Source organism: Rhinatrema bivittatum, chromosome 8, assembly GCF_901001135.1.
Source record: "Rhinatrema bivittatum chromosome 8, aRhiBiv1.1, whole genome shotgun sequence".
Lineage (NCBI taxonomy): Eukaryota > Metazoa > Chordata > Amphibia > Gymnophiona > Rhinatrematidae > Rhinatrema > Rhinatrema bivittatum.
In genome coordinates, this window is record NC_042622.1 from 191,550,166 (window position 1) to 191,578,121 (window position 27,956).

Below are 27,956 nucleotides of genomic sequence, written 5' to 3' on the forward strand. Positions count from 1 at the left end.
CTGTGTGGGAAAAGAGGTGGAGTTAGGGCATTCTGGGGCAGGGCCAACATTTATGGCTCACTTGTACGTTGAAGTCTGAAAAATAGCAAAACAAAAAGGGTCTCATGCCAATTACATGCTTTGCATGGCCCTTATTCTGTTATCAGCAGAACTGCACTGCAAGGAGGATCATTCTCTGCTGTGCACAAATCTGAAGCTTCATTCCTTGCTCTACTCCTCCTAGAATAGCATTTACTCACGTCTATATACTGCACAGTATTAATAAAATAATCAGAAGAGGCCCTTAGAGTTGGGAAAACGTGGACATCTAAGTAGGATGCAACAGCCATTCTCTGGCTTACATATCACTGAGAGAGTGATCTGTCTGATACAGATACATTAGCATTACTTCTCAATGAGGTAAATCCACATTGGATGTCCTGGGAAACAAATAGGCAACCATGGCATCCAAAAATGAGTGAATTATCTACTCTCCGAGGACTGTTTAATGGCACTTGGAGCTCAGCTCATCGTATGCTCTGTTAAGCAGTAGTAGGAAGGCACTTATTCAACTCTTCAAAATGTTATATGGCTTCAAATTATCACCTGGATCAAAAGTGCAAGGCTCCTATAATTTACTGTGCAGTGCCACCCATGCTAGTGGTGCTCTTCACATCATAATCTTTATAGCCTGACCGAGCATGAAGTTGACAGTGATTGTGCCAGCATGACCGGTGATCCAAGGGCCGCATCCCCTACCTTCTAGCTGGTGTACAGTAGCTGGACTCCGAAGAAGTATGCTGCAGAGTCCTTTTTTCCATCCCTGTAAGTACTTGCCTTTGCAGTGTTATGTTTCTTCTATTGTGGTATAAATGTAAAGGGGGGAGGGGAGGAGTTATCTTTAATTGTCTATGAATAGAGATCTAGTTGGTGTAACACATAGTTAAGGCATTGATTTTAATATTTCTTGACAAACATATGTCTTTGCTTTTGATTTTTAGATCAAACATGCGACAGCGATGCGGCTCCCAAAATGTAATCTCTGGCTTCAACTAGACAAAAGTTTACCCTGAATGCTGCAAGAGAGCCCAGGAAAATACCTTGTGCCGGGTGGTGGGGAGGGGAAGCAAGGGAAGAATAGTTGTGCAATGCGGAGAATATTGTGGCAAGTACAGTTTTGTCTGGTTATGATTGCTTACATAGCCGGATGTGTTTGTCTGACTGAAGGTGTGAATTCATGTGTTGTTTATAGCACCAGCTCATGTGATATAGTCCAGCTACTTTATTTGTCTCATGCAAGGCAAGCTAAACTATTGCACATTTGTGATGGTTACCCATTGGTATGCTGTCTTTGCTGCATGAATGTAATGGTATGTATTGGTTGGTAATTGTATTTAGTTTTTTTCACTGTGAGGGTAGTGTAGATGGTTTATGCAGTTGTTCAACGCAGTCCTTGTGCTTTTTTTAAAAAAATGTTTATGGAAACCGGAGCAGTATACTTCCAACTGAACAGCACCTATATACCAAGGGTAACAGCAATACAGTACAAGAAAAACCATATACGTTATATACTTGTGCTTGTGTTCTTCAAAGGTTTTCCTTTGGTCCAAGTATTAGAAGTTCTACCGTGTTTCCCCGAATATAAGACAGCGTCTTACTTTCTTTTTACCCCCAAAAGTCCCACTATGTCTTACTTTCAGGGTATGTCTTATATTGGAAAAACAGTCGAATTTTTTAAATACCTGTCGGAGGGCCGCGTGGGTCCAGGCGGCTGGCGGCGGGAGCCGGGTGGTCGCGTGTTACCGTAAATCTAGGCCGCGGGCGGGTGGGCGCTTGTTCCAGGCGGCGGCGGCGGCGAGTGGACGCGCGTTAAATCTAGGCCGCGGGCGGGGGGGGGCTTGTTCCAGGCGGCGGGGGGGGGGGGGGGGTGGACGCGCGTTAGTTCGAGACGGGCGGCGGGTGGTCGCGTGTTAAATCTAGGCCGGGGTCGCACAGGCGCGCATTCATTCACTGCCGGTGGGGCAGCCCCCACCGGCAGTGAATGAATGCGCGCCTGTGCGACCCCTGCGATTCGATGCTCAAGGCAGTCACATGCCGTGACGTCACGGCATGTGACTGCCTTGAGCATCGAATCGCAGGGGTCGCATTCATTCACTGCCGGTGGGGGCTGCCCCACCGGCAGTGAATGAATGCGCGCCTGTGCGACCCCGGACTAGATTTAACACGCGACCACCCGCCGCCCGCCGGCCGTCTCGAACTAACGCGCGTCCCCCCCCCCCCCCCCCCCCCCCGCCGCCTGGAACAAGCGCCCACCCGCCCGCGGCCTAGATTTAACGCGCGTCCACCCGCCGCCGCTGCCGCCGCCTGGAACAAGCACCCACCCGCCCGCGGCCTAGGTAACACACGACCACCCGGCTCCCGCCGCCAGCCGCCTGGACCCACGCGGCCCTCCGACAGGTATTTAAAAATAATTTTTTTACTACGTCTTACTTTCGGGGGATGTCTTACATTAGCCGACCCCCCTAAAATTCCCACTACGTCTTACTATCAGGGGTGTCTTACTATCGGGGAAACACGGTATTAATGCCCAGCTTTTTGTGTTGAGTCTTGGCTGGATCATTTTCTTCTCTCTGATTTCTCTCTTTCACAGTAGGCAATTGTGTTAAAGATAAGCATCTAAAGGAAGAATCTATCTACCTTGCATGTTGATTCTCTGGTTTCATAGCCACGTAATGATATGTTAACCGCTGCAACTAGAGGAGCTGCTAGAACCCCAGCAAGAAGATGAAGAGGACCCACAAACCTACTCAGCAGCAGCGAGAGAGTAGAGGCCCCTCAACCATGCATCACCCCCTACCACTTCTACCACCACTACCACAATTTCCTCAGCTCTCAAAAAAAGGCCGAGGGTGTAAATATTTGTATTCAACATTTCTTTTCTGTGTTGTGTAAATAAAAAAATATATATATACATATATATGTATTGGTTGGATTTGTACTGTGTGATCTCAGGACCTACTAAATTCTTTTCTTTGGGGTGCTGGGTATTGTGCAATAAACATGAATGTTGAACTTTTAACTTACTTTCAGGCCGATACAGTTAACCGATACAGTTAATCGGCATTTGGACGCCCGTTTTCAACACGCTATTACCCCTTACTGAATAAGGGGTAATAGCGCCCGCAACATGCAAATGCATGTTGATGGCCCTATTAGTCATTCCCGTGCGATACAGTAAGTAAAATGGGCAGCCAAGCCGTACATTTTACTTTAAGAAATTAGTGCCTACCCAAAAGTAGGCGTTAATTTCTGCTGGCACCGGGGAAGTGCACAGAAAAGCAGTAAAAACTGCTTTTCTGTGCACCCTCCGACTTAATATCATGGCAATATTAAGTCGGAGCCCCCAAAAGTTAAAAAAAGTTAAAAATTAAAAAAAAAAAATTTTTATGGGTCCGCGGCTCATGGGTTGAAAACCGGACGCTCAATTTTGCCGGCGTCTGGTTTCCGAACCCATGGCTGTCAGCGGGTTTGAGAACCGACGCTGGCAAAATTGAGCGTCGGCTGTCAAACTCGCTGACAGCCACCACTTCCATCAAAAAAGAGGCGCTAGGGACGCGCTAGTGTCCCTAGCGCCGCTTTTTACTGCAGGCCCTAATTTAAATAAATTAAGTTACTGAATCGCACGCACAGGAGAGTGGCCTGTGCGTGCGCCGGGAGAGCGGGTTTACTGTATCGGCCTGCCTGGTTTACTGTATCTGCCCGTTTGATATGTGTGATGTGAAGAAGGGGTGTTAATGAGATGTGTGTTGAGTATCCTGTGTGATAGAGGAATTAATGTAGCGATGCTGCTTGGTGTTGAAAATACTCCGAGTGGTGTGGGTGAACCATAATTTAAATACAGCTGTCCAATATTACAATATTGAATGTATCTTTTCATATCTGTGAAGTAGTGGGGATACGTAGTCCCATGGGATGAGGCTGTCTGAGCAGATGAGAGGGGGAGATGTCAGAAAAAGAGGTAGCAGAAAGCATGTTAAGTTCCAGTGCGAGAATGTGAAGTAATCCTGAAGGAGTCTATGAGACAGAAAGGGTATAAATATACAAAACAAAGGGAAAAGTCTTAGGTCCTGATTTACTAAGGGTTTTTTTCCCTTTCAATGGTAAAAAAAAAAAAGCTTAGTAAATTAGGCCCTGTGATTAGGACAAGAGAGATGTTAGTTGTCTGAGAAAATATATGGGTGAATTGTCAAACACCTGCTGCTTTAACTGAGTCATTTTACCTGATTATCTTTGGCCAGATTTTCAGGGCAGAACCAGCTGGCGAGTCTTCAGTCTAAATGTAGCTGGAAAAAATGTGTCCACTGCAAAAGGTCTGTCATTTGAGCCGAGGCTGAGTGGTTAAATGTAACCAATAATCATTGAAAATCTGCACTAACCAGACAAAACCTGTCCTGGGAACGTCTTTGGATCCATCCCTTTTCCGACTGGATAAATTTGTACACTTTTTGGTTTTATCCATACAAATGTAACTGGTTAGAAAGGAATATTTGTTTACCAGATAGATTTATCCAGATAACTACCGAAGTTAGCCCCATAAACCTTTTGATAATCCACTGTGTAGGAGGGCAATAATCACACCACATGAGCATCTTACTGACCGGCAGGCACTTTGTATTCGAGCTCCTGCAAGCTCATTTTCAAAAGAAAATTCCCCATAGAATTTCCCTTTGAAACTTTGAGTGGTGCATACACTGCTGTAATTAATTTAAATTTCTGATACATATTCCACTTTTGTGACTGGTCAGCCTCTTCAAAGTGGATTGCATTCTGGTATATCCCTGTCCCCAGAGGGCTTACAAACTCCTGTACCCACATCCTTTGCACGGAACAAGCATAAAGCATGCACAGCGATTTCAAAATGAAATGACATGTACTTCCCCTCCTCTCTCTCAACCCACCCCTTTCTTCCTGTTGCTAAAGGTCATATATACTTTCACTTGCAGTAAAGGGATGGAACAATATTCATACTGTGTTGTTTACCAGTGTAAAAACTTCTGATTATTGCCCTCAGGTGCACTGGCTCTTTAAAAACATATTTTGCATAGAAAACCTAACCAACATTTTGAAAAGGAAAGATTGTTAACATCTCTTTTCGGTGTGTTTGGTGGCACAGTGTTGCCCTGCACAAGGATCTGAATTTGATTACAGGACAAGGACTGTGCTCACTAGGCTGGCTGGCATTGGGGATGCTACAGAGGCACAGAAGATGTGCAGTATTTATTCTTATTTATTTATTTAAGTCTACTTAGAAACCACTTTCCTGAGTCTTAAAAACTAATCAAAGATGTGTATAAAACTGCAAAAAAATGCAGTAGACCAAAAACATAAAATAAAAATAAAACAGCCACAATAGAAACAAAAAATACAAATGGGAAAAATCTAGATAATAAACAGTACTGGAAGCAGTGATGCAGACTTCCCAACTATTGCCCCCTATCTATATGGAACCAGAATTTAATGGCAAAAATTAAGTTCATTTTCCAGGAATACTCCTTGATCCTTCTCTTGTGATAGCTGAATGGACTGTCAGTTGTGTTAATGGTTTCTAGTGACAATGACACCTGTCCAGTCTGAATGATTTTCAGATCACAAAGGATCCAATGTACTAAAGTGTGTTCATGCTAACAAAAACTTAACATGGACTAAACATATGTTAGTATGTAGTTAATGTACTTTGGCACATTAATCTGCATTAATGTTAACACAGACTAACATTAAAAACAGAGGCTAACTTTAAAAGCTGCATGTGCACACCCACAATCACTTGTATATGGGGGTGTGCAAATTTACTACTCTATTTTATTACCTGCTGTAAATGGTGGAATGAATGGTGATATATTACATCATAGAATACACAACACAGATTTGTAAAAGCAAATACTTGGTTTACTAAATATTGTAAATTTTGTAAATATCAGCAAAGGCAAAACATGAATCAATAAAGGCAAACAGTATCACAGTAAATATTACATAAATCAGTAAAGACAAACAGTAATAAAAGATTAAGATTGATACAGGGATACCTCCCTCATAGTCTCCCCATTGTGAGTAAACATATCTGGGAATATCGAGAGACATATAGGTCCAGAGAAAACCATGGGATGGCTAAGGCACTCTCCCTCTGGTGAATCTGAGTGGACACTGTTAATTCCCATTAACTTATACTATAATTTCTGGCTCTAGTCCAGGTTTTATAAGTCCAGTAAATTCAATTTAGAACTTACAATTTTAACAGATTTATGTCTAAGCTGTGGTTTTGCATGGAGACATCCTGTTACTCCATGAGTCACAGACATTTCAAGCACTGGCCTTATCAGGCAGTTAGCCGATGTTTCCTGTTCCTATTTCAGCTTGTTATTTATAAACAGACTAAGAACAAGACATAAAACTAGCATGTTTAGAAAATCTTATGCTAAGCTCTTATGCAATTAATATTGATCCACATTTATTATTGGTGATTAGCTTTGTTCCACTATTATTCCCACCTGCCACATGACAAAGTTCTTCACGTAAGCTATCTAACTTCCTGCTGGTTCCTATATCTACATATATATGATATGCATAGGTTATAAAATAAGTGTAAATATGTGCTTAAACATGCGTGCATATGTAAAAACTGGGTGCCTCACAAATTCAGAGTTATCCAGACAAGTAGCAGCTCTTATCCAGATAAATTCAATTTAACTGGCTAAGTAGTGGCATAAGTCTGAAAAGCGCCACTTGTCTAAGTAGCACTTTTCAGACTTTTTTGGTTAAGTAATATAGCCAGACAAGTCTGAAAAAGCTCTACTTAGATGGATAAGTCTTAAAAGGCTACTTTTCTAGTAGCTTTACCGAATGACGGTATATAAAACTCAACAAATAAAATAAATCTGATAGCCAGATAAGTCTAAAAAGCACTGATTAATCAGATAGCAATTTGTGATAACCCAATAGACGTGATTGCCTCCCAAACCCCAATATGACATCAAGGACTCCTGCCAAGCCTTAAGTACCTCTCCCACCCAAACACACATGTACACTAGAGTTGTCAACTTTGAGGGGGAAAAGCACCAAATGCATGTTGTTCTATCTTTACCCTATCCTTTCCATTTTTGCTTCCACACCTCCAGCATTCACCTCCTTTTTATGCTTCAAAAGCCGATATTCAACACCACTTAGCCAAGTAAATGGAAACGTATCTAGTTAAATTAATGTTAGACCTACTCAATAGTGGTGCAAAATTAGCTAGATAAGACTTATCTGGCTAGCTAGCAATTTCTTCAGGGATATTCAGCAGCATAACCGTTAGTTGGATAAGTCTTATCCATTAAACTTACTTAAATGGATTTCTTTTAATATCAAGCATTTAGCTTTCATCCACTCTTCACCTACCCCCTTCCCTCTCACATTCTCAGTACTTACCCCTTTCTCGTGACTCTTCCACCCCTAGCATTCATCCCCTCCTTCTCATTGTCTTAGTATTCACCTCTCAGAATTCATTCCCTCCTCATCCTCCTGAAGCTATGAGATCCCGATAGGAAGTTTGCACCTCCTACCAGCAGGGATCTCTGTGGGCTTCAGGGACTAGCTGTTCAATCCTCCCAACTCCTTGATCCATACTACCTGCTGGCAGACATCTTTTTTCCTGACTGGACACGCATATATTCCAGGCTTCTAGTCAGCAGGTTGCCAGTGCATGGTTCTCATTTCCAGCCGCTTGTTGGAGTTGTGCTACCTGCATTGACTCCTGCGTGTCTTAGGAACAGAAGAGACCTGCTACAGTTTACAGCCCCTCCCCCTCAGTTCCCAAAAAGGCAAGCAGCACATGTGGGGAAAAGAATGGGAGAAGAAGGAGCCACAAACAGTACAGCAGTGTTTGCTTCCAATATCTCCAATCTGAGCCACTATAGTCCCGCTGCCTGACATACAATACAGCCTGTGAGCAGAGACAGAGAAGCTGTTCACAGCTATTTTTTTTTTCATATTGCATGTTTTGAATTTGTGCTGATAATTGGCCTGAACAGATTTAAGAAAAAAAGACAGACCAGCTAACTACCAGCTAGTGGGCAACCCAGTTCTCTCCAACCCTAAGTTCATCAGAAGTTCCCCCGTGTGCAAGGTGCCTCTCCCACCCTCCTACCTACAAATCATGATTTCCCCCCCCCACACACACACACACACACTCCTTCCCACATCAGGCCCCCCCCCCCCCCCCCCCCCCCCCCGCAACTTCATTACTACCACTTCCAAAGATGGGCCAAAGAGAGTTTGGACCAAAAGAAAAAACTAATCTCCCTCCGCCATCCCTCCACTGGTCAGTTCCCAGGTTAACAGCCAATTTTAACATGGCTTAGAACTTGACCCCTAAATCATTTTACAATGACTGTCTAACCACTATTAAACAGCAAAGCTGGTCAGTTTATTACAGACTGGGCCTCTTTTACCAAGACTTCTCTTCCATTCTGTATCTATGGGGAGAAAAAAGCTTAAAAGTAAATTTTAAAAGCCTGGCACCTGTATCAATTATGGGATATGTAAAGAAATCAAACGTACATGTGCTGACCGTATTTTAAAAAGCGCCCAGGGCAACAGTGTACACATCTCAAATATTTCCAAAATGGGCAGGGGGGGGCGGGCATTTTGGGGCTTATGCATCCTAGTGAACGCCGAGGTCCCCTGTCGTGTAACTTTACTTCTGCTATTGATGACGAATAAGTCATAAAATAAAAGGATCGAGCCATTTCTGAGGGCTTTAAAGGGTCTGGAGTAAATGTAGCTATCAAATCAGGGGGGTTGGAGGACCTAGCTTTTAACTGGGCGAACTGGTAGACGAGCTGGTAGACTGGGAATGGCATGGGCATGCGCCCCTTTTAAAAATCCCCTGACTTACATGGTAAAAGTGGGATTTGCACGCCCATGCATGTGCCCTCTTAAAATTTGGTGCACATGTGCATGTAGCCAGGCTATTTTATAATGGGGTAGATTTTCAAAGGGTTGCGCATGTAAGATACGCGCAACCCCCGAAAACCTACCCCTGCCTCACCCTGCGCAAGCCGAGCCTATCTTGCATAGGCTCGACGGCGCACGTATGTCCCAGGGCTTGCAAAAAGGGGTGGGGTGTGGGTGGTCCGTGGGGGCGGGGCATGGCCTGAGCCTCCAGGCACAGTGGCCATTTGCCGCTGTGCCTGGGAACGGCCAGCCCACGTAAGTTATGCCTGCCAGGAGGCAGGCGTAACTTCTTCAACAAAGGTAAGGGGGGGTTCTAGGTAGGGCTGGGAGGCGGGTTAGGGAGGGGAAGGTGCGGGGGGGCAGAGGGAATGGAGGTAGGCTGCGCGGCTCGGCGTGCAGAAGTTGCACAATTGTGCACCCCCTTGCGCGCGCCAACCCTGGATTTTATAACATGCGCGCAACTGCGCGTGCATGTTATAAAATTGGGCGCAGATTTGTTTGCGCCAGGTTGCGCAAACAAATCTGCGCCCACGCGCAGGTTTTAAAATCTGCCCCAATGTGTTTATATACACGTGCAAGTTATAAAATAGCTACATCCCTTGGTGTGGACCGATGCACTTGGTGCACCTGCACGCCAGTTTGAAAGTTACCATCTTAGTATATCAGGCCCTTAGCTAGCTCTCTTTATTCAATAGCTTAGCTAGAAGGGGAGAAAGGCAAGAAGGAAATTAAAAATAAAATAAAGCATTAGACTAAGAAAAAAATCTTGTTGGCAAATAGCAATGATGATGTGTTTTCAATTAGAATGTAGAAATACGCTCTACTAGTTATAATGAACAGAGTAAATGATATAGATATTTAATGATCTTAGAAACCAGAGTAAAGGGAGACATTCACTTCTTTCTCTTTTTAAAAATATTACTGCATTACACTGTGAATTGCATGCAACAGATATATGGGTATTCAAAATATGACCTCCTTTCACCCTAGACATATTTTTTATAAAAGCAATTATTGTAAAATAGAATGTACAGCCCAATTTAGGTTCCCATTCTGTAGAATTCTTGAGATGCCTGTCTGGCAAAAACATTTAGGCTGGCTTGGAGAGGGACAGGAGAGGGTGGGGTATTTAACTCCATCAACTTAACTTCTGAATTTCATGGAATAGAAATCTTACAAATTATTTTAATATAGTTCATTACTTCAGCTGGGAAATATCTTATTCTTCGATGACAGAAACTGTAGGCAAGGTTACTGGAATCACAATCAACAGCAATATTAAGCCATCTATTATTTCTAAGCTAAGTTCAGCTCAAGAATGACTATAACATTCTAAAGGGGTATGATACACATGCCCTTTTGGTAGATATGTGATATTGTAACTCGCTCTCTGCTAAAAAGTTAAGGCATGTAATCAAATATAATGGAAGTTGAGTTCTTAGCCCTTTCCCTGTACGGTATGTTGGATTGCAAAATTTCAAGGGATTTTAGTAGTCGAAACAGAAAAATGTAGTCATACTGCCTTTGGATTTGAACGATGTAATAAACAAACTTAACGACCCTTTTAAGAGAGTTTGCCATAAAAGGAAAGGAAATGGTTTGCCTCTTCTTTTCTTGTGTACACTTTTAACGAGGCTATGGTCCTTTGCCCATTCTTCTTATATTCTATGAAACATTAGTTCATTTAATATGTCAAGCTTCAAACTAGCATATCGGTATAATAAAGCCATTTGCTTTGGCATAGTTCTTCTGGGAGATTTATCATTAACAGCCACAAGTGACACTTCTGGATGAGAAGGCCCATGACTTTATAATAATAATATGGCAAGAAATACTGCGATGGGCTGGTTTTAAACTAATTTTCTTCCATTTTATGATTGTTTTTTATTTCTTTAAAATTTTTCATTGACTTAGTTTCTTTAGGGGAAGAATGCCAATTGGCTTATTTTTGTTCCCTAATGATTTGCCTTTTTCTAGTTATGGTTATATCCCAACAATGGTAATCCAAATTGAAACCATTTTCTGTGTTTCTGCTGCATGCGGTATTTACTAATGTTGTTTTATAGCTGACCCAAATACCAATCTTAGAAAATCAAATGGTCCATAGATTAGCATTAGGAGTGACAGCATAGCCACTAAAACAAGCTAATGAAGTAATAATTGTGCATATTTTCTCATTTCCTATAGAACTATTAAAACTCTAACACACTAATTGAGTTTTAATGGAGTGAAATCCTAGAACTCTTAAAGCCTCATTTTTTAATTATCTTGTAATTTCCATGGGTCTTATTTGGCTCAGCATCTCTCCTGCTTTTGATATGCATTCAAGTCTCTAAGCATTTAGGACTTTGATTAAATTTAATAATTAGTAATTACAAAAAGTCAGTTTTTAACAAGAGCCTCATCCAGGGCATAGTTTGTTGGTTGATTGATGTTAAGGTGCTTTTAAGTTCTAAGCTAAACATTTTATGACATCTAAAGCGGTTTCATTGACAGCTTGAACTAACACTGTTGCATAAGATCATTTCTTCACATTTTCATCGCCCAGCTTTCGCGATCAGATTGCTGCTGTGGGCTTTAGGAGTTTTGCTTATAGACAGCATTTTTTTTAATGTTTGCATTTTCTCATTCCAGTTGTTCCACTCCTATCCTCCAGCAGTATCAGGCATTCCTCCCATGATTCCCCCAACTGGTCCTTTTGGTTCATTACAAGGAGCATTTCAACCTAAGGTAAGAGAGAACTACACTCATGTTTTGAGGTAGTTGAGATCCTGAATGTTTAGTTACCAAAAACATGGCTAATAGAGATGTGCATTCATTGGTCCATTCGTTTCATTCATTTTAGCCATGTGACGGATGAAATGGATGGACCAACAAATGCACATCCCTAATGGATAATTCTAAATGAATATTGAGTTCTGTGATTTATTCTGATGGGTAGAGGCATCCATCATGGGACTTAAGGAAACTGAAATCCTACAAAGCATCAACCACCACTGTGTGCTCCGTAGGAACTGACCTGCACTCCTATGAAAAGGTTGATTTTTATGTCTTGGCAAAATATTGTCTTACTGACGTTTTATTGTTATGCACTCTGTTCTGCGGGATACCTGAATTTGTTATTCCCAGTTCAGGCCTCTGCCCCTATTTTTTGAAGTGCTGGTAAAATAGCATTCATGGCCCCTGGTAACATGGTGTTGATGCAAATACCGCTATTATCATGACACTTAGCTGGTAAAAGTACTGTGGCAGCTCAAGTAAACAAAAGTTTCTTCTTCCACTGCAGGCACTTGGTCTATCCACAAAGATGTAGAAAAAGAAAATACCAGCAGTCATGCAGCATGGCTCTGTTATTAGACCTGAGCTAGATAGGTATGAGAACATAGGAGTTACAAGGCAGTATAAACTAAAAAACAAATTGACTAGGTGATGTGATAATGAGTGGATGAATTCAAGCTCAGGCAGATATGGCCAAAGCATGCCTGAAAGAATGTTACACAATTGCTCATTTTGAATCTTAACAGTATTCTAGTTGAATTGGCGTGAGGATTTACGGAAGGATTTTAAAATGAATAGGAACCAAGCCAAGATGAAAGCCCCAATGGAATAGGCTGTAATGAACCAACTTCCATTGACATCCCAGAGGCAGACTCGTTTCAATCCTAAGACTTAAGATGCAGAAATTTGATGGAAGCAATTTTGGGACATATTAAATTTGGTTGCTACACCTGATGCAGATCTTCGATCGAAACACAGCCCATGTCAGCCACCAATCACTTTCATCAAACATGTGGGAAAGATTCTGTCAGAAAGCAAATTAACACTTGTGTATGAATTATCCATGGAATGGTTTCCTGTTATGAATATATGATTTTTAAAAAGTGGTTTTTGGGACTCTATAGAGTTAAAAAAAAAAAAAAGTAAGTTATAGTGAATTAAGTGTGCACTATCTCTTAAAAGATTTTTAAGTGCTTGAAAAAATATTTTTCAAAAAAGAAATTCTAGGACATTGGTACCTATTATTAAAATCCATGAGATGATGATATTGTTTCACTGTTACCCTTATTATTATGAGTGTCCCTCATAAATTTGAGTGGCTGAAATCACTAATTGTTCTAATCATATATGTAGTTATAGCTTAGTGGGTCTCTATTTATTTTGGGTACAATCTATGGGAGACCAACTTAAATCTGGGGGTCAGCTTTAGAAGGAAGGTGAACAGGAACAAGTAAAGGTGAAAAAAGGGTGGTGATCTCAGAACACCGAGGACTCCATTTCCAATAACGGGATGGCCACAAGCACAGATCCATTCATGGATATATTAAAGACTCCTGGTAGATTTTGTTCATCCAGATGGCCGCACCTATTCCAAAGACTGTGAGTCTGCAAAACAACATTATTCCACTACAGAATGAGTGGTGTGAAAAATCATAATCCCATCATCTAGAGAGTGAAAAAAAAGCTACCTGAAACAGATGCCTGCAAGAACTCAATATTCAAAAGAGGCTTTTCCTACCCAAGAAGCTACCATATGGATACAGCAACCTCTCACAGAGTGGCAGATTTCGCTATATTATTCCCTCAAGTAATTTCTCTGACCTCACTGTAATCCATGAATTTGTCTGGACACAATCCACTGTCACTATCCCTAGGGACAGCAAGCCCTTATTTTGAAAGAGTTTCACTCACTCTGTGCCTTTGCAAAAGAAATATATATTTATGAAACTACAGCGTAGCGTATGTGGGGCAACTTTCAGAAATGACATTTTATTCAGAAACATCAGAGAGAATCTGAAAAACTCTTCAAGAGATTAGAGTTGTGCTCTCATGAAGAGTATAGTTTATTTTTATTTTTGTAGCTCCTTCAGAAAACACATATTTGTCTCACATGTTATTTTCCTCAGCTCTTTCTTGCGGTTGAATCGTTGCACAAAGATCTTCCCCTCCCCCCCCCCCCCTGTACGCCCTCCCTTTTCCTTCTCCACCCACCTCCGGATGTTCGGCCGTTCTCAGATTACACCACCAAAACATTTTCCTCAGCAAAGAGGATTTGCCTACTCTTGAAAAAGATCCTCCCAGGCCAGTTTCCTGATTGAATATGCAGATTGCAGTTCATTAGCAGAGTTCCTCATATGTATGTTAATCAGGCTGTTAATGATTCTGGAGCTTAATTGTCAGTTGTACTGCAATCGATTATTTTTTTGGGGGGGAGGGGTCCCCATGGAGAGAAGGTGCCTGAACATGGAGGGTGATTATTGATTGCCTTTTTTTTTTTTTTTTTTTTTTAAATCCCAAGGTGTTTTTTTTCAGCTGATTAGTAGACAGAGTGCATAGGCCATGCTAGTTTTCATTTAATATATTCATGAATGTATTTAGAACATTTACGACACACCCATCTAGAATTTATTTATGGACCGCATTTATAAATTGGTATAATTTAACCAAAGGGGAGATATGATAGACATACTTAAATACCTCCAAGGAATAAATGCTTAGGAGGCGGTCCTCTTTCAATGGAAAGGAGGCTCTGGAACGAGGGGGCCATGTGATGAGAGTGAAAAGGGGAAGACTCCAGTGTAATCTAAGTAAATATTTATATATTTATATATGGTGGATGCATGGAACGGGCCTCCCTGTGGAGGTGGTAGAGATGAGAACAGTGTCAGAATTCAAGAACACTTGAGACAAGCACAGAGGATCTCTGAAGGAGAGGAAATGACTAAAAAGATGAACAGGAAATGGGCAGCATGGTCTTTATCTGCTGTCATGTTCTGTGTTTCCAATAAAACCTGATACGTTTCCTTAACAATTCTTGTACACAAACCATACTTCAACAATAACCCAAATATCAATCACCTAACATTGCCCAACGTACCATCAATGGAAGTGCTCCTTGGGCCAGCCATTTTTGACCAAGGGCTGCCACCTCCCACTTTTCTCCTAGGGTGAGCTGGGGACTTTCTCTTTTCCTTTTCTTCAATAGGACCTTAAATATATCTTAACCAACCACCCCTAAACCACTCTAATTCAGCTCCCTGGCCATGTCATAGAATAATCCTAAATGGTGCTGGTGCTCCCACAACAAATGACAAAAAATAACTCAGACTTTTAGCAGAACCTAAGCTACCAGCTTCAGTTGTAAAATTAAGGTAATCTCAGGCTAAGGAGGATTAGAAAAGGAGAGGTTATATGGGGGTTGTCCCATAACCATTTGTAGAACTTCAGGAGAATAGAAATACCTTGCCCTGATCAATCTGGAGACATGAATCCACCACAGAATGGTAGATTATTACCCCTCATATAGCAGAAATAACAGTGAACTAGTTACAAGCGGTACCCTTTTTTGTTTGCCTAACTTAATACACTTGTGCTGAGTTTTCAAGCACCACAAATATTAAGTTCATTAAAAAAGTATCAGTTACAATTCTACAAATCCATATGAACTAATATGGCAAAGCCACATTTCTTTATTCTATTGCAGTAGAAATTGTAAGGTATTGAAAGAAATAAGCTTAAATAAAAAAATTGTTAGAATTAGAAAGATAAGAGGTAGCAATTTCCAAGGCAGTTAGAAAGTACAGCATTTCTTACTAAGACAATCTAATCTCAGCCTTTGAGATCACATTTAGTGGATATTGCTGAGTTATTGAGAATTAACCATTTATCCAAATACAAAATAGCACCGTGCATAAGAAGCAGGTGGCGGTCTGTTTCTGTTCCAAAATTGTTATATGGTGCATTTTATTTATTTTCTGAGTACGTTATTAGTGCTGTCTTTGCAGTAACGTGAGGTCAAGGTTTAATTGAAAGTAATTACGGAGGAGGTAACAGCAAATTATTTCCAAAGGTGCTTGTGAGGGGCACAGTCCCAGTGGTTCAGTGATAATGTGTACTTCCATGCGGTAAGCTCGAGTTCCTCTCTCAGGCCGGACCTCTGCTCCATGGGCTGACTGAGGATGCTGCATTCCCAGCCCCTGGGGGAGGACATTTCAACCATTACTCAAAGGCAGCAAGCACCTAGCAGCCAGATTTAAGACCCAGCTTAGCTGAGTTTCCATAGGGTGCTGCAGTTAGTGGGCCCTGGCCAAGGAATGTCATTCTGATGGCTGGGCTGAGTTAGGAGAGAGATAGAAAAATAGGGGGAAGATCTCCACATAGTTGTAAATGAAGACTTGTGGTGTTAAAGCCTATTAAATACTCACTCCAAATGAGCTGAAAGCCCAAAGGAGCAGGAAGAAACTGACAACCCCCAGCCCCCCCCCCCCCCCCCCCCAATAAAAAGGTGCCTGTGAGGGAAGGAAGAAACTGCTGAAAAGTGATGTGAAAGTAAATGAGTGGTGAATAAAGCATGAATGGTTAATCCTTTAATTCTTGCAGTGTCAGCATTCACAGGCTCCAGGGTGGAGGGAGTTCTAGCCATTGGACATGGTGATACCTACTAACTGGAGAGGGTATTGCACCAGGTACTCTCTCTGCCTGAGGACTGTAACTGCGGGAAGAAAAAAAGAAATATGGGGAAAAGCCCCCAGGTGGCTGCAAATGAAGACTCATAGCAGTGTGGCTAATTTAGGGTGGCGTCCAATTGGTCCGAAGCCCATTGAAGTTAGTTAGAAAAGGCTTCAGGACAAAAAAAAAAAAAAGCTTGTATGCTTTCTAATAAATTGCTTCCTTCTGGCTTGTGTTAATTAGATTTTCTTTTTCAGAAGTGTCTAATTAATTGCATTTTTGTAATATTGTTAGACTTCCAACCCCATTGATGTAGCAGCCAGACCAGGAACAGTCCCTCATACGCTCCTACAGAAAGACCCCAGGGTAGGTTATACACCTAATAATCCTTTTTGAATGTTGTCATGTGTCCACAAGGTTAGACCATCCTGCACAAACGTCGCCTTCCTTACAAAAAAGAAATGTCTTTTCTTTCACTTTCACCACATCTCAGGATTGTCAACCCCACAGAAAAGCCCTGACTCTGAACTGCCGCAGCTCATCATTCGAAGTCGTCATCAGACGGAGACTAGACTGAAATAATTCTGCCCAATTTATATCACTCATACGGGGAGGGGAGTCTGGGGGGGGGGGGAGTCTGTTCAGTCATGGAAAGGACAAATCGGCAGAACTATTTGAATCGGGTCCATTATTTTTAACTCTTTGAAAATTAGAATTTCTTATTAAAGGTGCATAGGGGAGTAAAACACTGCTGAAAATTCCCCGCAGGACTCTCTGTGTTAACCATGTGTATGTGAGACTAGTCACTGGGGTGTTACTGAATTAATACATAAGAATGCAGGGGTATTTTGGAACAGCCCTCCATGGTTTGCAGTCTACATGGGCACTCGGGTCTCACGTACATTGGGGCAGATTTTCAAAGGGAAACCATTTCTGTTGTCTCCCTTCAAATATTAGCAGCCACAACATGTGAAGGTTAAATTCCAGCATAGTTTATGCTTGTGTTTGTGTGATAATTAAATGTACATGCGCAGTCCTACTCCTCCAGGTAAAACGTCTTCAAAAGCTGCCATCTTAAAGTAGCAGTCCCATGTAGCCTCCCAATGCTTTGGCCATGTCTAACGTTGCTGCCGCAGATGGAGAACGCCACAGATCAGTGTGGTTGACTGTACTTGCGACGGCAGTGTTTGATTGCAGCTGGAAATGATTTTGGCTTATGTTGATTTACTGCTTTGAAAACAAACCCAGCTGACGTCCCTTTTGCTTACGGGAGTGGTGAAGATAGACAATGAGAGAGAAGGAGCTCTTCCAGGAAATACTACGTATCATATTTTTTTCTGATCAATACTGCAGGCAGTTTTTAAACACAAGTAGTTATGGCCCTTCACAATTATATAGAAAGAATTTAAAAAAGAGAAAATGAATCACTTTTGGTCTTACAAATAGAGAGGCCATCTGACTAAAGTTAGTTGGATAAGTTATCAGAGATATTCAGCAAGATAAATTTCTTGCTGAATATCCTCAATTAAAGCTGTCAAGGTATTACCTAGCTGGCTATGTTTAGATATTGCTAGTTAGGTTTCAAACAGGCCGATGCAATAAACTCCGCGGGAGAGCCGGCGCTCCGAGGCCGGTGCTAAAATGTAGAGGTTAATAACAATGGGTCAATAAGCAATTAGAACCAGGACCTTCTTCCGGGCACCGTACCTTTTTTTCTATTCCACAACTCCATATTGAGTCATTAAGCTCCTTGCAGCAGGGCAGAGAACTTGTAGGTTCCCTTATACTCAAATTATATAACCTTTTAATACAAAGTTTTTATTCTCTTTCTAAGAGGGTAATTTAAAAAAGCATTTACATGCTTTAAAATTGGGTTTTACCATGTAAATGGCACTTTATCCGTGTAAGTGGGTTTTGCAAATTGTTACAATATATTCCAATGAATTGTCCATAGGGTAGTCACCTGTAACTGCACTTTTCGTACTTCATTGGTTTTTTAAATTACTACAATAGTATGTTAAATTTGCACGTGTAGCTCCTTTTAAAATAACTCTTTAGGGGTGTATAGGCCTGTGTTTTAATGTCATAAACAGTGATTTCTGGACCAGTCCCTTCGAGGCCCCACTTTGCCAGTCTGGTTCTCAGGATATCCACAATGAACAGACATGAGAGAGATTTATACACATTTTGTGTATACAGCTCTCTCTCAAGGTTCAATTATGGTTTTCCTCAAAAACCAAACTGACTGAGTAGGCCAATCTGACATCAGGTTGGGAATCACGACCCTACAGTCATGTACAAAGCTTTACTAAGGTAGCAAAAATGAACTGCCATTTTAATTTAGAAACTGCATGGTCCCTTGTTCAGGCCTGTGCAAACGTGAATGTTTATGTACTCTCCAACCACCTTTTTTGGGGAGGGGAGCTGGTTCTCTACAAAAGCTATCACAGTGTACCAAGATTTTCCGTTTTCTCCAGGACCAATATGGTTGCATCATTGGTTCAAGAAACAGCTCAATTACACACATAGTTATTACAAGTATAACTGGTTAGATTGAAAGGTCCAGAGGTCCATCAACTCCAAACCTCTGTAACTATATCTATGTGGTAGTTTAGATGAAAACATAAGAGCCTTGTTATATATCTGTTCCTGTCCAACAGCCCAATACAAAGCTTAATATTTATTCCTTACTATTTGATGATCCATCTTCTGTCAAGCACATCAGTGTGGCGTACAATCAGAATCCTCCCAATCCCATTTATGGCAATTAATTGAAACTTATGCAGCAACATATTCCCTATAGTGTGACTAATGTTGTCAAATCTACCCATCTATTTTATTTCCTAAAGGTTGCCCAATTTGCTTTTGAATTACTGGCTGTTTATAAGCCAGACAGTGTTTCTTTATCAAATCACCCATATTTTCACATGCCCTGCATATGAAGTCTCTCTCTGCCTGAAGAAGATGAAATCCAGTTCCTCTTATCCTGAGAGGAAGCCCCTTTTGAATTTGTCCATAGCCTCTAAGTAAACTGGATCACCTGGAAGAAACTTGTAGAACTTTAAGCTTTCTATCATGGTTTTAATCAAATAACTTTCTAAAAACAAAGTGATTTTAAGCAGAAAGTCACAGAAAGCCACACAGAGGTTCCATTTTTGTAAAGCAGCTTTCACCACCAAAGCTGCTCTTGAAAAATAAATTAAAATTAAAAATTAAAAATTAAAAAAATAATAATAATTCACTTTAATATACCAAATCAACATGTATGTGCATGCTTACCTTGATCATACCTCATTTATTCCCATCTAATAAATAATACAAAGAAAAATAATGACTAATCTCTAGAATTTAAATCAAAGCTGAACCTTTCCTCAAACCAAAGTGGAACTGCAGACAACTGGTCACAAATACCAGCCTGTATTTAATACTCAAATATTATATGGAGAGCTATGGATGCCCATTAAAACTCTGAATATTGACTCAAAACACCAGCTGGTATGAATTGGCATACTTAGAGCAGCAGCCAAACTAATTCCAAAGTATGCATGCTGGGGTACGTTTTCAAAAACAGCGCGCGCGCGTACTTTTGTTTGCGCAGCACGCGCGAACAAAAGTACGCTGGATTTATAAGATACGCGCGTAGCCGCACGTATCTTATAAAATCCGGGGTTGGTGCGTGCAACGGGGTGCACATTTGTGCAACCTGCGCGCACCAAGCCCGGCGCGTGCTGCCTGTTCCCTCCGAGGCCGCTCCAAATCGGAGCGGCCTCGGAGGGAACTTTCCTTCCACCTGTCCCCTCACCATTGCCCCTCCCTAACCCACCCCTCCGGCCCTATCTAAACCCCCCCCTACCATTGTCGGCAGATTTACGCCTGCCTCTGGCAGGCGTAAATCTGCGCGCGCCAGCAGGCTGCTGGCGCGCGCCATCACCCGACCATCACCCGCCATCACCCGACCCGGGGGCTGGTCCGGAGGCCTCGACCACGCCCCTGGGCTGGCATCACGCCCCCGACATGCCTCCCTCCCCTCCCCGAAATTTGCGCCGCCCACCCGACACGCCCCCTTTGCAAACCCTTTTAAAATCCGGCCCTTTGTGTCTTGCTGAAACCTTGTCATAGCCATTAAAGGGAAAAAATAGATATGTTTATATGTTTATTTATATATCTACATATATAGAGAGAAAAAATCCCAAAAGGATAAGAAAAGAGCAACAATGTTCAATATATATGAATAAATACCCTATCTTTATTAACACTTCTCAAAAAATAACATTGAGTACCTATAAATCTAAATCATTAGCTATATACAAATACATCTCTACATGTAGACATGCATAATATATACAAAAACCATTATGGCTTCACGTACATTACATCAAATACAATTGTGTTTGCCAATGCAACAGGTGTGTACAGTGGTTCTCCACACACTCCTTATAAATCGATAGCATTATATAACAATCTTAACACAGAAGGTCTCATTAACTACATTAACATGCATATTTATGATCATTGACCTTAATAAAATAGTACTATACCAAATAAATGGAGCAATACTTAATGTAAATATCCCTTATTGGTTGTGCATGCCTTCCAAAACACAATTGGGTTACAAATCAATCCCCTTTCTTGCAAGACATAGCAATAAACAGTTATGAATAAGTATGATGTATTCCCTGGATATGGTATGGAATCCCCATATCTTGCTTATTTATTTATTTATTTTATTTAAAAACTTTTAATATGCCGACATTCATAGGACATATCATGCCGGTTTACAATCAACTCTTGTAGCAAGGAAAGAGAAATTACAAATAACAGGGACAGGGGAAGGGGAGCAGGAAAGGAAAAAGGAGAGAGGGGTAAGATACTGGAGCAGATTTTAAAACGTACGCGTGTGGGGTACATTTGTGTGCACTACCCGGCGCACACAAATGTATGCCTGATTTTATAATAGGAAAGCCAGCTGGTCTCCCCGAGGGCGCGCGCATGTTATAAAATCGGGCGTACATTTGTGCGCACCGGGTTGCGCACACAAATGTACGCCGCACGCATATGTTTTAAAATCTGCCCCTAGATATCTAATTATGAGCCGATGTGATATATTTTCTAGGTATGATGTAAATCCTCAACAAGGCCCTTGTTTCGCCAGTGATGGCTTCTTCAGGGGGAAATCCCTGACATAAAGAACACTAGAGATGTGCATTAGTTTATTACGAAATAGGCAATTTCAACAAAATTGCCTAATTCGTTGTGGTTCGGGGGGGGACCTGAACCACGAAACGGATTAATTTGTTTTTCAAGTTAGTGCGGGGGGGAGGGGCACATTTATTAAAAAAAAACCCAAAAAGACCCACCCCCAACCCTTAAATTTTACTTTCTTACACACCCCCACCATCCCGATCCCTCCCCAAGACTTACTAAAAGTCCCTGGTGGTCCAGCGGGGTCCCGCGAGCGATCTCTCCCTCCATGCTGTCAGGCCTGCTATGACTCAAAATGCCGGCCATCCATTGTGACAGGGGCTGACCAACGGCACCAGTAGCCCCTGTGACATCATAAGGGCAAGGCTATCGGCGCCATTTTGAGTCATAGCAGGTCAGACGGCATGGAAGGAGAGATCGCTCGCGGGACCCCGCTGGACCACCAAGGACTTATAGTAAGTCTTGGGGAGGGATCGGGATGGTGGGGGGGGTGTAAGAAAGTAAAATTTAAGGGTTGGGGTGGGGGTTTTTTCCCGATTTGTGTTTTTTTCTTTTTTTTTTAATTCGTTTTTCCAGTTTCGGGTTTGGGTTCCAGTTTCGTTTTAGGCAAAAAAACGAGTTTTCCCACGAAGCACCCGAACCGAAACCCGACCTGAGCCAGAAAAATGAAGCTCATCTCTAAAGGACACTGTGAAATAAGATATTTTTCAAAGGTTCTTGTCGATCAGTGTGAGCAAACGAGCCATCTCATCCTTGGATTGTATACAGCAATTAAGAATCCAAAGAAAAGGAAAATGTTAAATCGAAAAGGAGAGTATGAACCACCCAGTTTAAATAAGGTACATTCACAGTGTGGATACTGCCTCTGTGTTGTAGGACCACCCAAGTTGGTCACTTGCCGTATTAATAATGAAATATTCTTCTGTGAAGCCAAGATAAATCATACTACATGAAGAGCTACTACCCAGTGATAGCGCCAACATGCCTCCGAATGGGGCGAATAAATTCCATTGAAGTGTTGAAGGATCCGCTGAGCTACAGCGACCCAGTTATGAAAAATTTAGTTCCCTAAATATTGAACATAGTTCAAGCCTTCCTCCCACTGAAAAAGGTCAACCGCGGTTATGAGGCTGCCTCATAACCATGATGTTTTCCCCATTCGGAGGCATGTTAGCGCTATCACTGGGTAGTAGCTCTTCATGTAGTATGATTTATCTTGGCTTCACAGAAGAATATTTCATTATTAATATGGCAGGCAACCAGCTGGGTGGTCCCACAACACAGAAGCAGTATCCACACTGTGAATGTACCTTATTTAAACTGGGAGGTCCAAACTCCTCTTTTCGATTTAACATTTTCCTTTTCTTCGAATTCTTATTTGCTGTATACAAACTAAGGGTGAGATGGCTCCATTTGCTCACATTGATGGAGAGGAGCCTTTGAGTAATATCTTATTTCACGGTATTCTTTATGTCAGGGGTTTCCTCCTGAGGAAGCCGTCATTAGCGAAACAAGGGCCTTGTCAGGGATTTTACAACACACCCAAAAAATATATCAGCCCGGTTCATAATTAGATATATAGGGGTAGATTTTCAAACCAGCACATGGGCGTACATGTGCGCGCGCTACCCGATGCGCACACATGTACGCCCGATTTTATAACTTGCGCCTGCAGGCACACGCAAGTTATAAAATCGGGGGTCAGCGGCACAAGGGGTGCACACTAATGCACCTTGCGTGCACCGACGCCTGCGGGCTTCCCCCGTTCCCTTCCCCCTAACCTAACCTTCCCACCCCTTCTCCTAACTTTTCCCCCCTAACCCCCCCAAATTTTCCCCCCCTAACCCCCCCAAATTCTTGTCCAACCTTTTGCGCCTGCCTTCACGCAGGCGCAGGTTGCACGCACCAGCAGCCTGTCGGCATGCGATCCTCCAACACAGCGGCAAATGGCCGCTGTGTCGGAAGCCTCTGGCCGTGCCCCCATCCCTTCCCTGGACCACCCCTCCCTGCCCCTAGACCGCCCCTTTTTGCAAGCCCCAGGACTTACACGGGTCCCGGGGCTTTACATGCGTGCGGGGCCTTTTGAAAATTGGCCCTGTGTGCATAACCTTTTGAAAATCCAGCCCATAGTGTTAGAGAGTGCAAGCAAGATATGGGGATTCCATACCATATCCAGGGGATACATCATACTTATTCATAACTCTTTATTGCTATGTCTTGCAAGAAAGGGGATTGATTTGTAACCCAATTGTGTTTTGGAAGGCATTCACAACCAATAAGATACTTACATTAAGTATTGCTCCATTTATTTGGTATAGTACTATTTTATTAAGGTCAATGGTAAAGCATATGTATGTTAATGTAGCTAATGAGACCATCTGTGCTAAGTATGTTATATAATGATATCGATTTATAAGGAGTGTGTGGAGAACCACTGTACACACCTGTTGCATGGACAAACAATTGTATTTGATGTAATGTATGTGAAGCTATAATGTTTTTTGTACACACTATGTATGTCTACATGTAGAGATGTATTTGTATATAGCTAATGATTTAACATAAGAACATAAGGTGCTCATTAATTTTATTTTTTGAGAAGTGTTAATAAAGATAGGGTATTTATTCATACATATTGAACATTAGTGCTCTTTTCTTATCCTTTTGGGATATTTTTCTCTGTTTTTAGTCAAACACTTCATACGCACACATAGTGCCTAATTTCTAGCAGTTTCTATTCACACACACACATACATATATGTATTGCAACAGACAAACGGAAATGCCCTCTGAACAAAGGGAAGAATTACAAATGGAAATGGAAATTGCCTGAAGACATTTAAGCGTGTTTTTTTCCAGATTAGTAAAATTTTTTGCTTTGCAAGCTAAAACAGAATAGCTGGAGGGCAACCAGCTCTTTAGGAGCCTTGTTTGGGAGGTTGTCAACACTGATGCATTGCAATCATGATGGAAACAAGGGAGGGAGCTAGCTCTAATGCTGTGAGAATGGACTAATTATTCGCCAAAAGAGCTTCATTTGAAAGTAAAATCCTAACATTAATTTCCCTTCGTAATGAAGCAATAAGAATCTGTTAATTAAAACGATTGTTTGAGTGGCAGGTATGTAACGGAGTTGTCATTTTCTCTTCACAGTTGACAGATCCGTTCAGGCCCATGTTAAGGGTAAGCGAGCTTCTTAGGGAAATATTTTAACTTCTTTGGGGACTCATTGGTGAAGTGGGAGCAGTAAAGACAATTTTACAGACAGAAATCACTTTCAAAAATCGGGAATACTGGAGGGTTTTGTTTTGTTTTTTTAATATATTTTCAGTGGATGGATTGTACCTTCCATGCATTTATTCTTCAGTAATAAAGAAAGAACATAAGAACATGCATTCTTAGGAGATGTTCTTTCTGCTAGATACAAAATTCAAATACAGTATGGGGGCAATTTGCAAAAGGATTTACCTACTTAAAACTGGGTATAACACGTGCAAATGCATGTTACGTGTGTAAATGGCTTTTGAAAATTGCTACAGTATATCCCATTGAATTGTCAATAGGTTTTGCATGCATAAATGCACTTATAAGAGGTGAATTTTAAAAGCCCAATGTACGCATTAAATAGGGGATGAGCGAAAAAGTTGGGCTTGCGCTGAGCGGATTTTAAAAGCTGCGGAGATCCGTGTGTATCTCCCCAGCACGCACATCTCGAAAGTTTTCAGAAAGGGACGTGGACGTGATCTGGGCAGGGCATGGGTGCGACCTGGCGCGAGCCGAGGCACCCCGCCGCATAACTTTACTTCTGCTATGGATGACGTGTACGTTAACATTTAAAGAAAACCTGGCAGATCTGTAGGATTTGAAGAGTCGGAGCTAACTGGGGGGAGTAAAGGCTGTCAAAACAGGGGGCGGTTAGTGACCTCTCTCTTACCCGAGTGAACTGGTAAAACTGGGAATGGCGTTGACGTGCACTCCTTTCAGAATTTCTTGATTTGCATGGTAGACGCGGGATTTGTGCCCCTTCTTGAAATTTGGTGAACATGTGCGCTCAGCCAGGCTATTTTATAACACGCACGTCTATGTTATAAAATGACTGCACGAGCATGCCGGTTTGAAACTTATCGTCTTTGCATATAAATGGGTTTTTGAAACTTGGTTCGATGGTATGTTACATTTACCCATGTAACTCCTTTGAAAGTTACATCCTGTGTATGCAGATATGAGCTACCACACTTCAGAAATTCTGTTTCAAAATGGGGTTTTTGTTTTCTTATTTCCAACAATATGGCGAAAGCAGAAAAACTGCTTCCAATTTTTATTTTAGTTTGTATTTTTTGAGGGGGCTTAACTAGAGAGTTTAGAATCTGGTAAGACTCCCAGATTTGTACAAATGGATTTTTTTTTACTCAAGTACAGCAGATGTGGCTTAGAAAGTGGCTTAGAAAGCCGTGCTGCTTATAATTACATATCAAAGGCCAAGTCTTCCTACTAAAGTAAATCATGTTGCGACTCCTTTCTGGCTTATGAGGAACTATCTTAGAAACCTTGCGAAGGCCAGCTGTATTGGAATGCCTGGCAAATTCTCAGCTAGGAAGCTCTTTAACAAAGAGTCATTTTAGCAGTAAATTCGGGGATGGGGTATCCTCTGCTTGCCGTGCTTCTGTTGTACTCTGACCCTCCGCTGAAATGTCTGCGTGAAAAAAGGCTTTCTTGATTGTGACAGTAGGGGGGGGTTGGAGCACTAGCGAGGAGCCAGGTTCTTGTGGATGCTAAAAGTTCATTTCCCCTATATTCTGGAACCATACTCTCTCTCGGGGAGCATTTCATCTTGATTAATGTTGAGGCCAATGTACTAAACTGCGCTAATGGCAATGCAATGGAGAAGCAGCCTAGTGGTTGACGCACCAGGCTGCAGAGCAGGGAGAGCAGGGTTCACATCCCCCTTCTCCCACTGATGCTGCTTGTGACCTTGGACGAGTCAGGTATAAACTTACACCCCTAATTACTAAGCTCCAGTCTCCTCCCCAGAGGAGAAATACTGGTAAACCCTGCCGTCATTTCCCTGGAATGGTACTGACTGGCTAATAATAGGCCTTTGCCCCTAAATAGGGGAGCCATTTTGAAAAGCCTCACCCCAGGTCCTGAGTCCCCCCCACTAGGCAACCAGGACTACTGAATTAGGGGCTGGGAGGGCTCTGAGATTTGAAGAGGTTTTTTGCCCATTGGGAGGGGGTTTGAGGGAGAAATGGAGCCTTTCTTCAGACCTTAAACCTTCGAAATTTTCAATTTTTTTTTATTTTGGCTGCCTCAAGGGTCCGCATGGGGTTGGCATATGTTGGGGTATTTGGGCCCATTGGCCCTTTTAAATCATGGCCCCCAGAACATCAGGGTGCATGTTAGTGTCCTGACGTTCCTGGAGAAAGTTTGCTGCTACTCAGGAGTTGTAGCTATTTCTAAATGAAATAGCGCAGCTTGTGAATTTTAAGGCAAGCCACATTATTTGATTTGCATAGCTTTCCTTGGTCATGAGCCAGTTAGCATAGATTTGAAAGCTAATCAGCTCATTGCCATACTCAAGGAGCCATGGGAAATGATGTGCATTATTTAACAATACCACATGTTATTGTTGTAAACACCTAACGCAGCTTAATAAATGGCCCCCTTAGACTGAGAGCCCTCTGAGGCAAGGAAAATACCTACTGTACCTGAATGTAATTCTCCTTGAGTGCATGTTTGCAAAGTCAAGTAAATAAATCTAAAATCCAAATCTAAGCATTAACACATGTTAAATGCCAGTGCTAGCTACCGAAGTATTTAGAGGGTAATTTCCTAAGGAACCTCTACGAGTAAAGTAGTGCTTTACACACAGAAATGGCCCTTTAGAGAACAGTGCGACCAACGTGTGCATAAAATTATGCACATACCACTGTTGCCCGAAGTTTCAAAGCCTTGTGTGCGTAAAATCCAGGGGTTACATGCGTGGCCCGGCCGCGCACTGAGTGCATTTTAGAAACGGCCCGGCAACACGCGTAACCCTCGCAGAAGTGCCGGGCCAACGAAAAGGGGTGGGCCGGGGGGGTGGGGAGGAGCAGGGGCTGACTGGGACAGTGGCCATTAGGCTGAAGTTACATCTGCTCCGAAGGAGCAGAAAGGTAAAAAACAAAAAAAATGTGAGTAGCTAGGTAGGGGTTAGGGGTCGGGGAGGAGAGGAGAGGGGGGAAGGGTAGGTAGGGGTATAGGTAAGTTCCCTCTCAGTCTGCTCCTTAATTGGAGCAGACTGAGAGGGAACTGGAGAAAGGGCTGTTCACGTCACCGCATGCCCTTTACAAAATTCC

The 27,956-nt window shown here is 42.1% G+C and overlaps 1 protein-coding gene across 7 annotated transcripts in view; it reads left to right on the forward strand.

Moving 5' to 3' along the window:
- The window catches only part of AUTS2 (activator of transcription and developmental regulator AUTS2), a 1,828,564-nt gene that overhangs the window by 1,772,357 nt on the left and 28,251 nt on the right, over window positions 1-27,956 (forward strand). For all 7 annotated transcript variants that reach the window (XM_029612215.1, XM_029612220.1, XM_029612218.1 and 4 more), the window contains 3 exons: window positions 11,605-11,700; window positions 16,711-16,782; window positions 24,772-24,801. In XM_029612215.1, coding sequence (XP_029468075.1) covers window positions 11,605-11,700; window positions 16,711-16,782; window positions 24,772-24,801 — 198 coding nt within the window. The remainder of the gene's footprint in view (window positions 1-11,604; window positions 11,701-16,710; window positions 16,783-24,771; window positions 24,802-27,956) is intronic.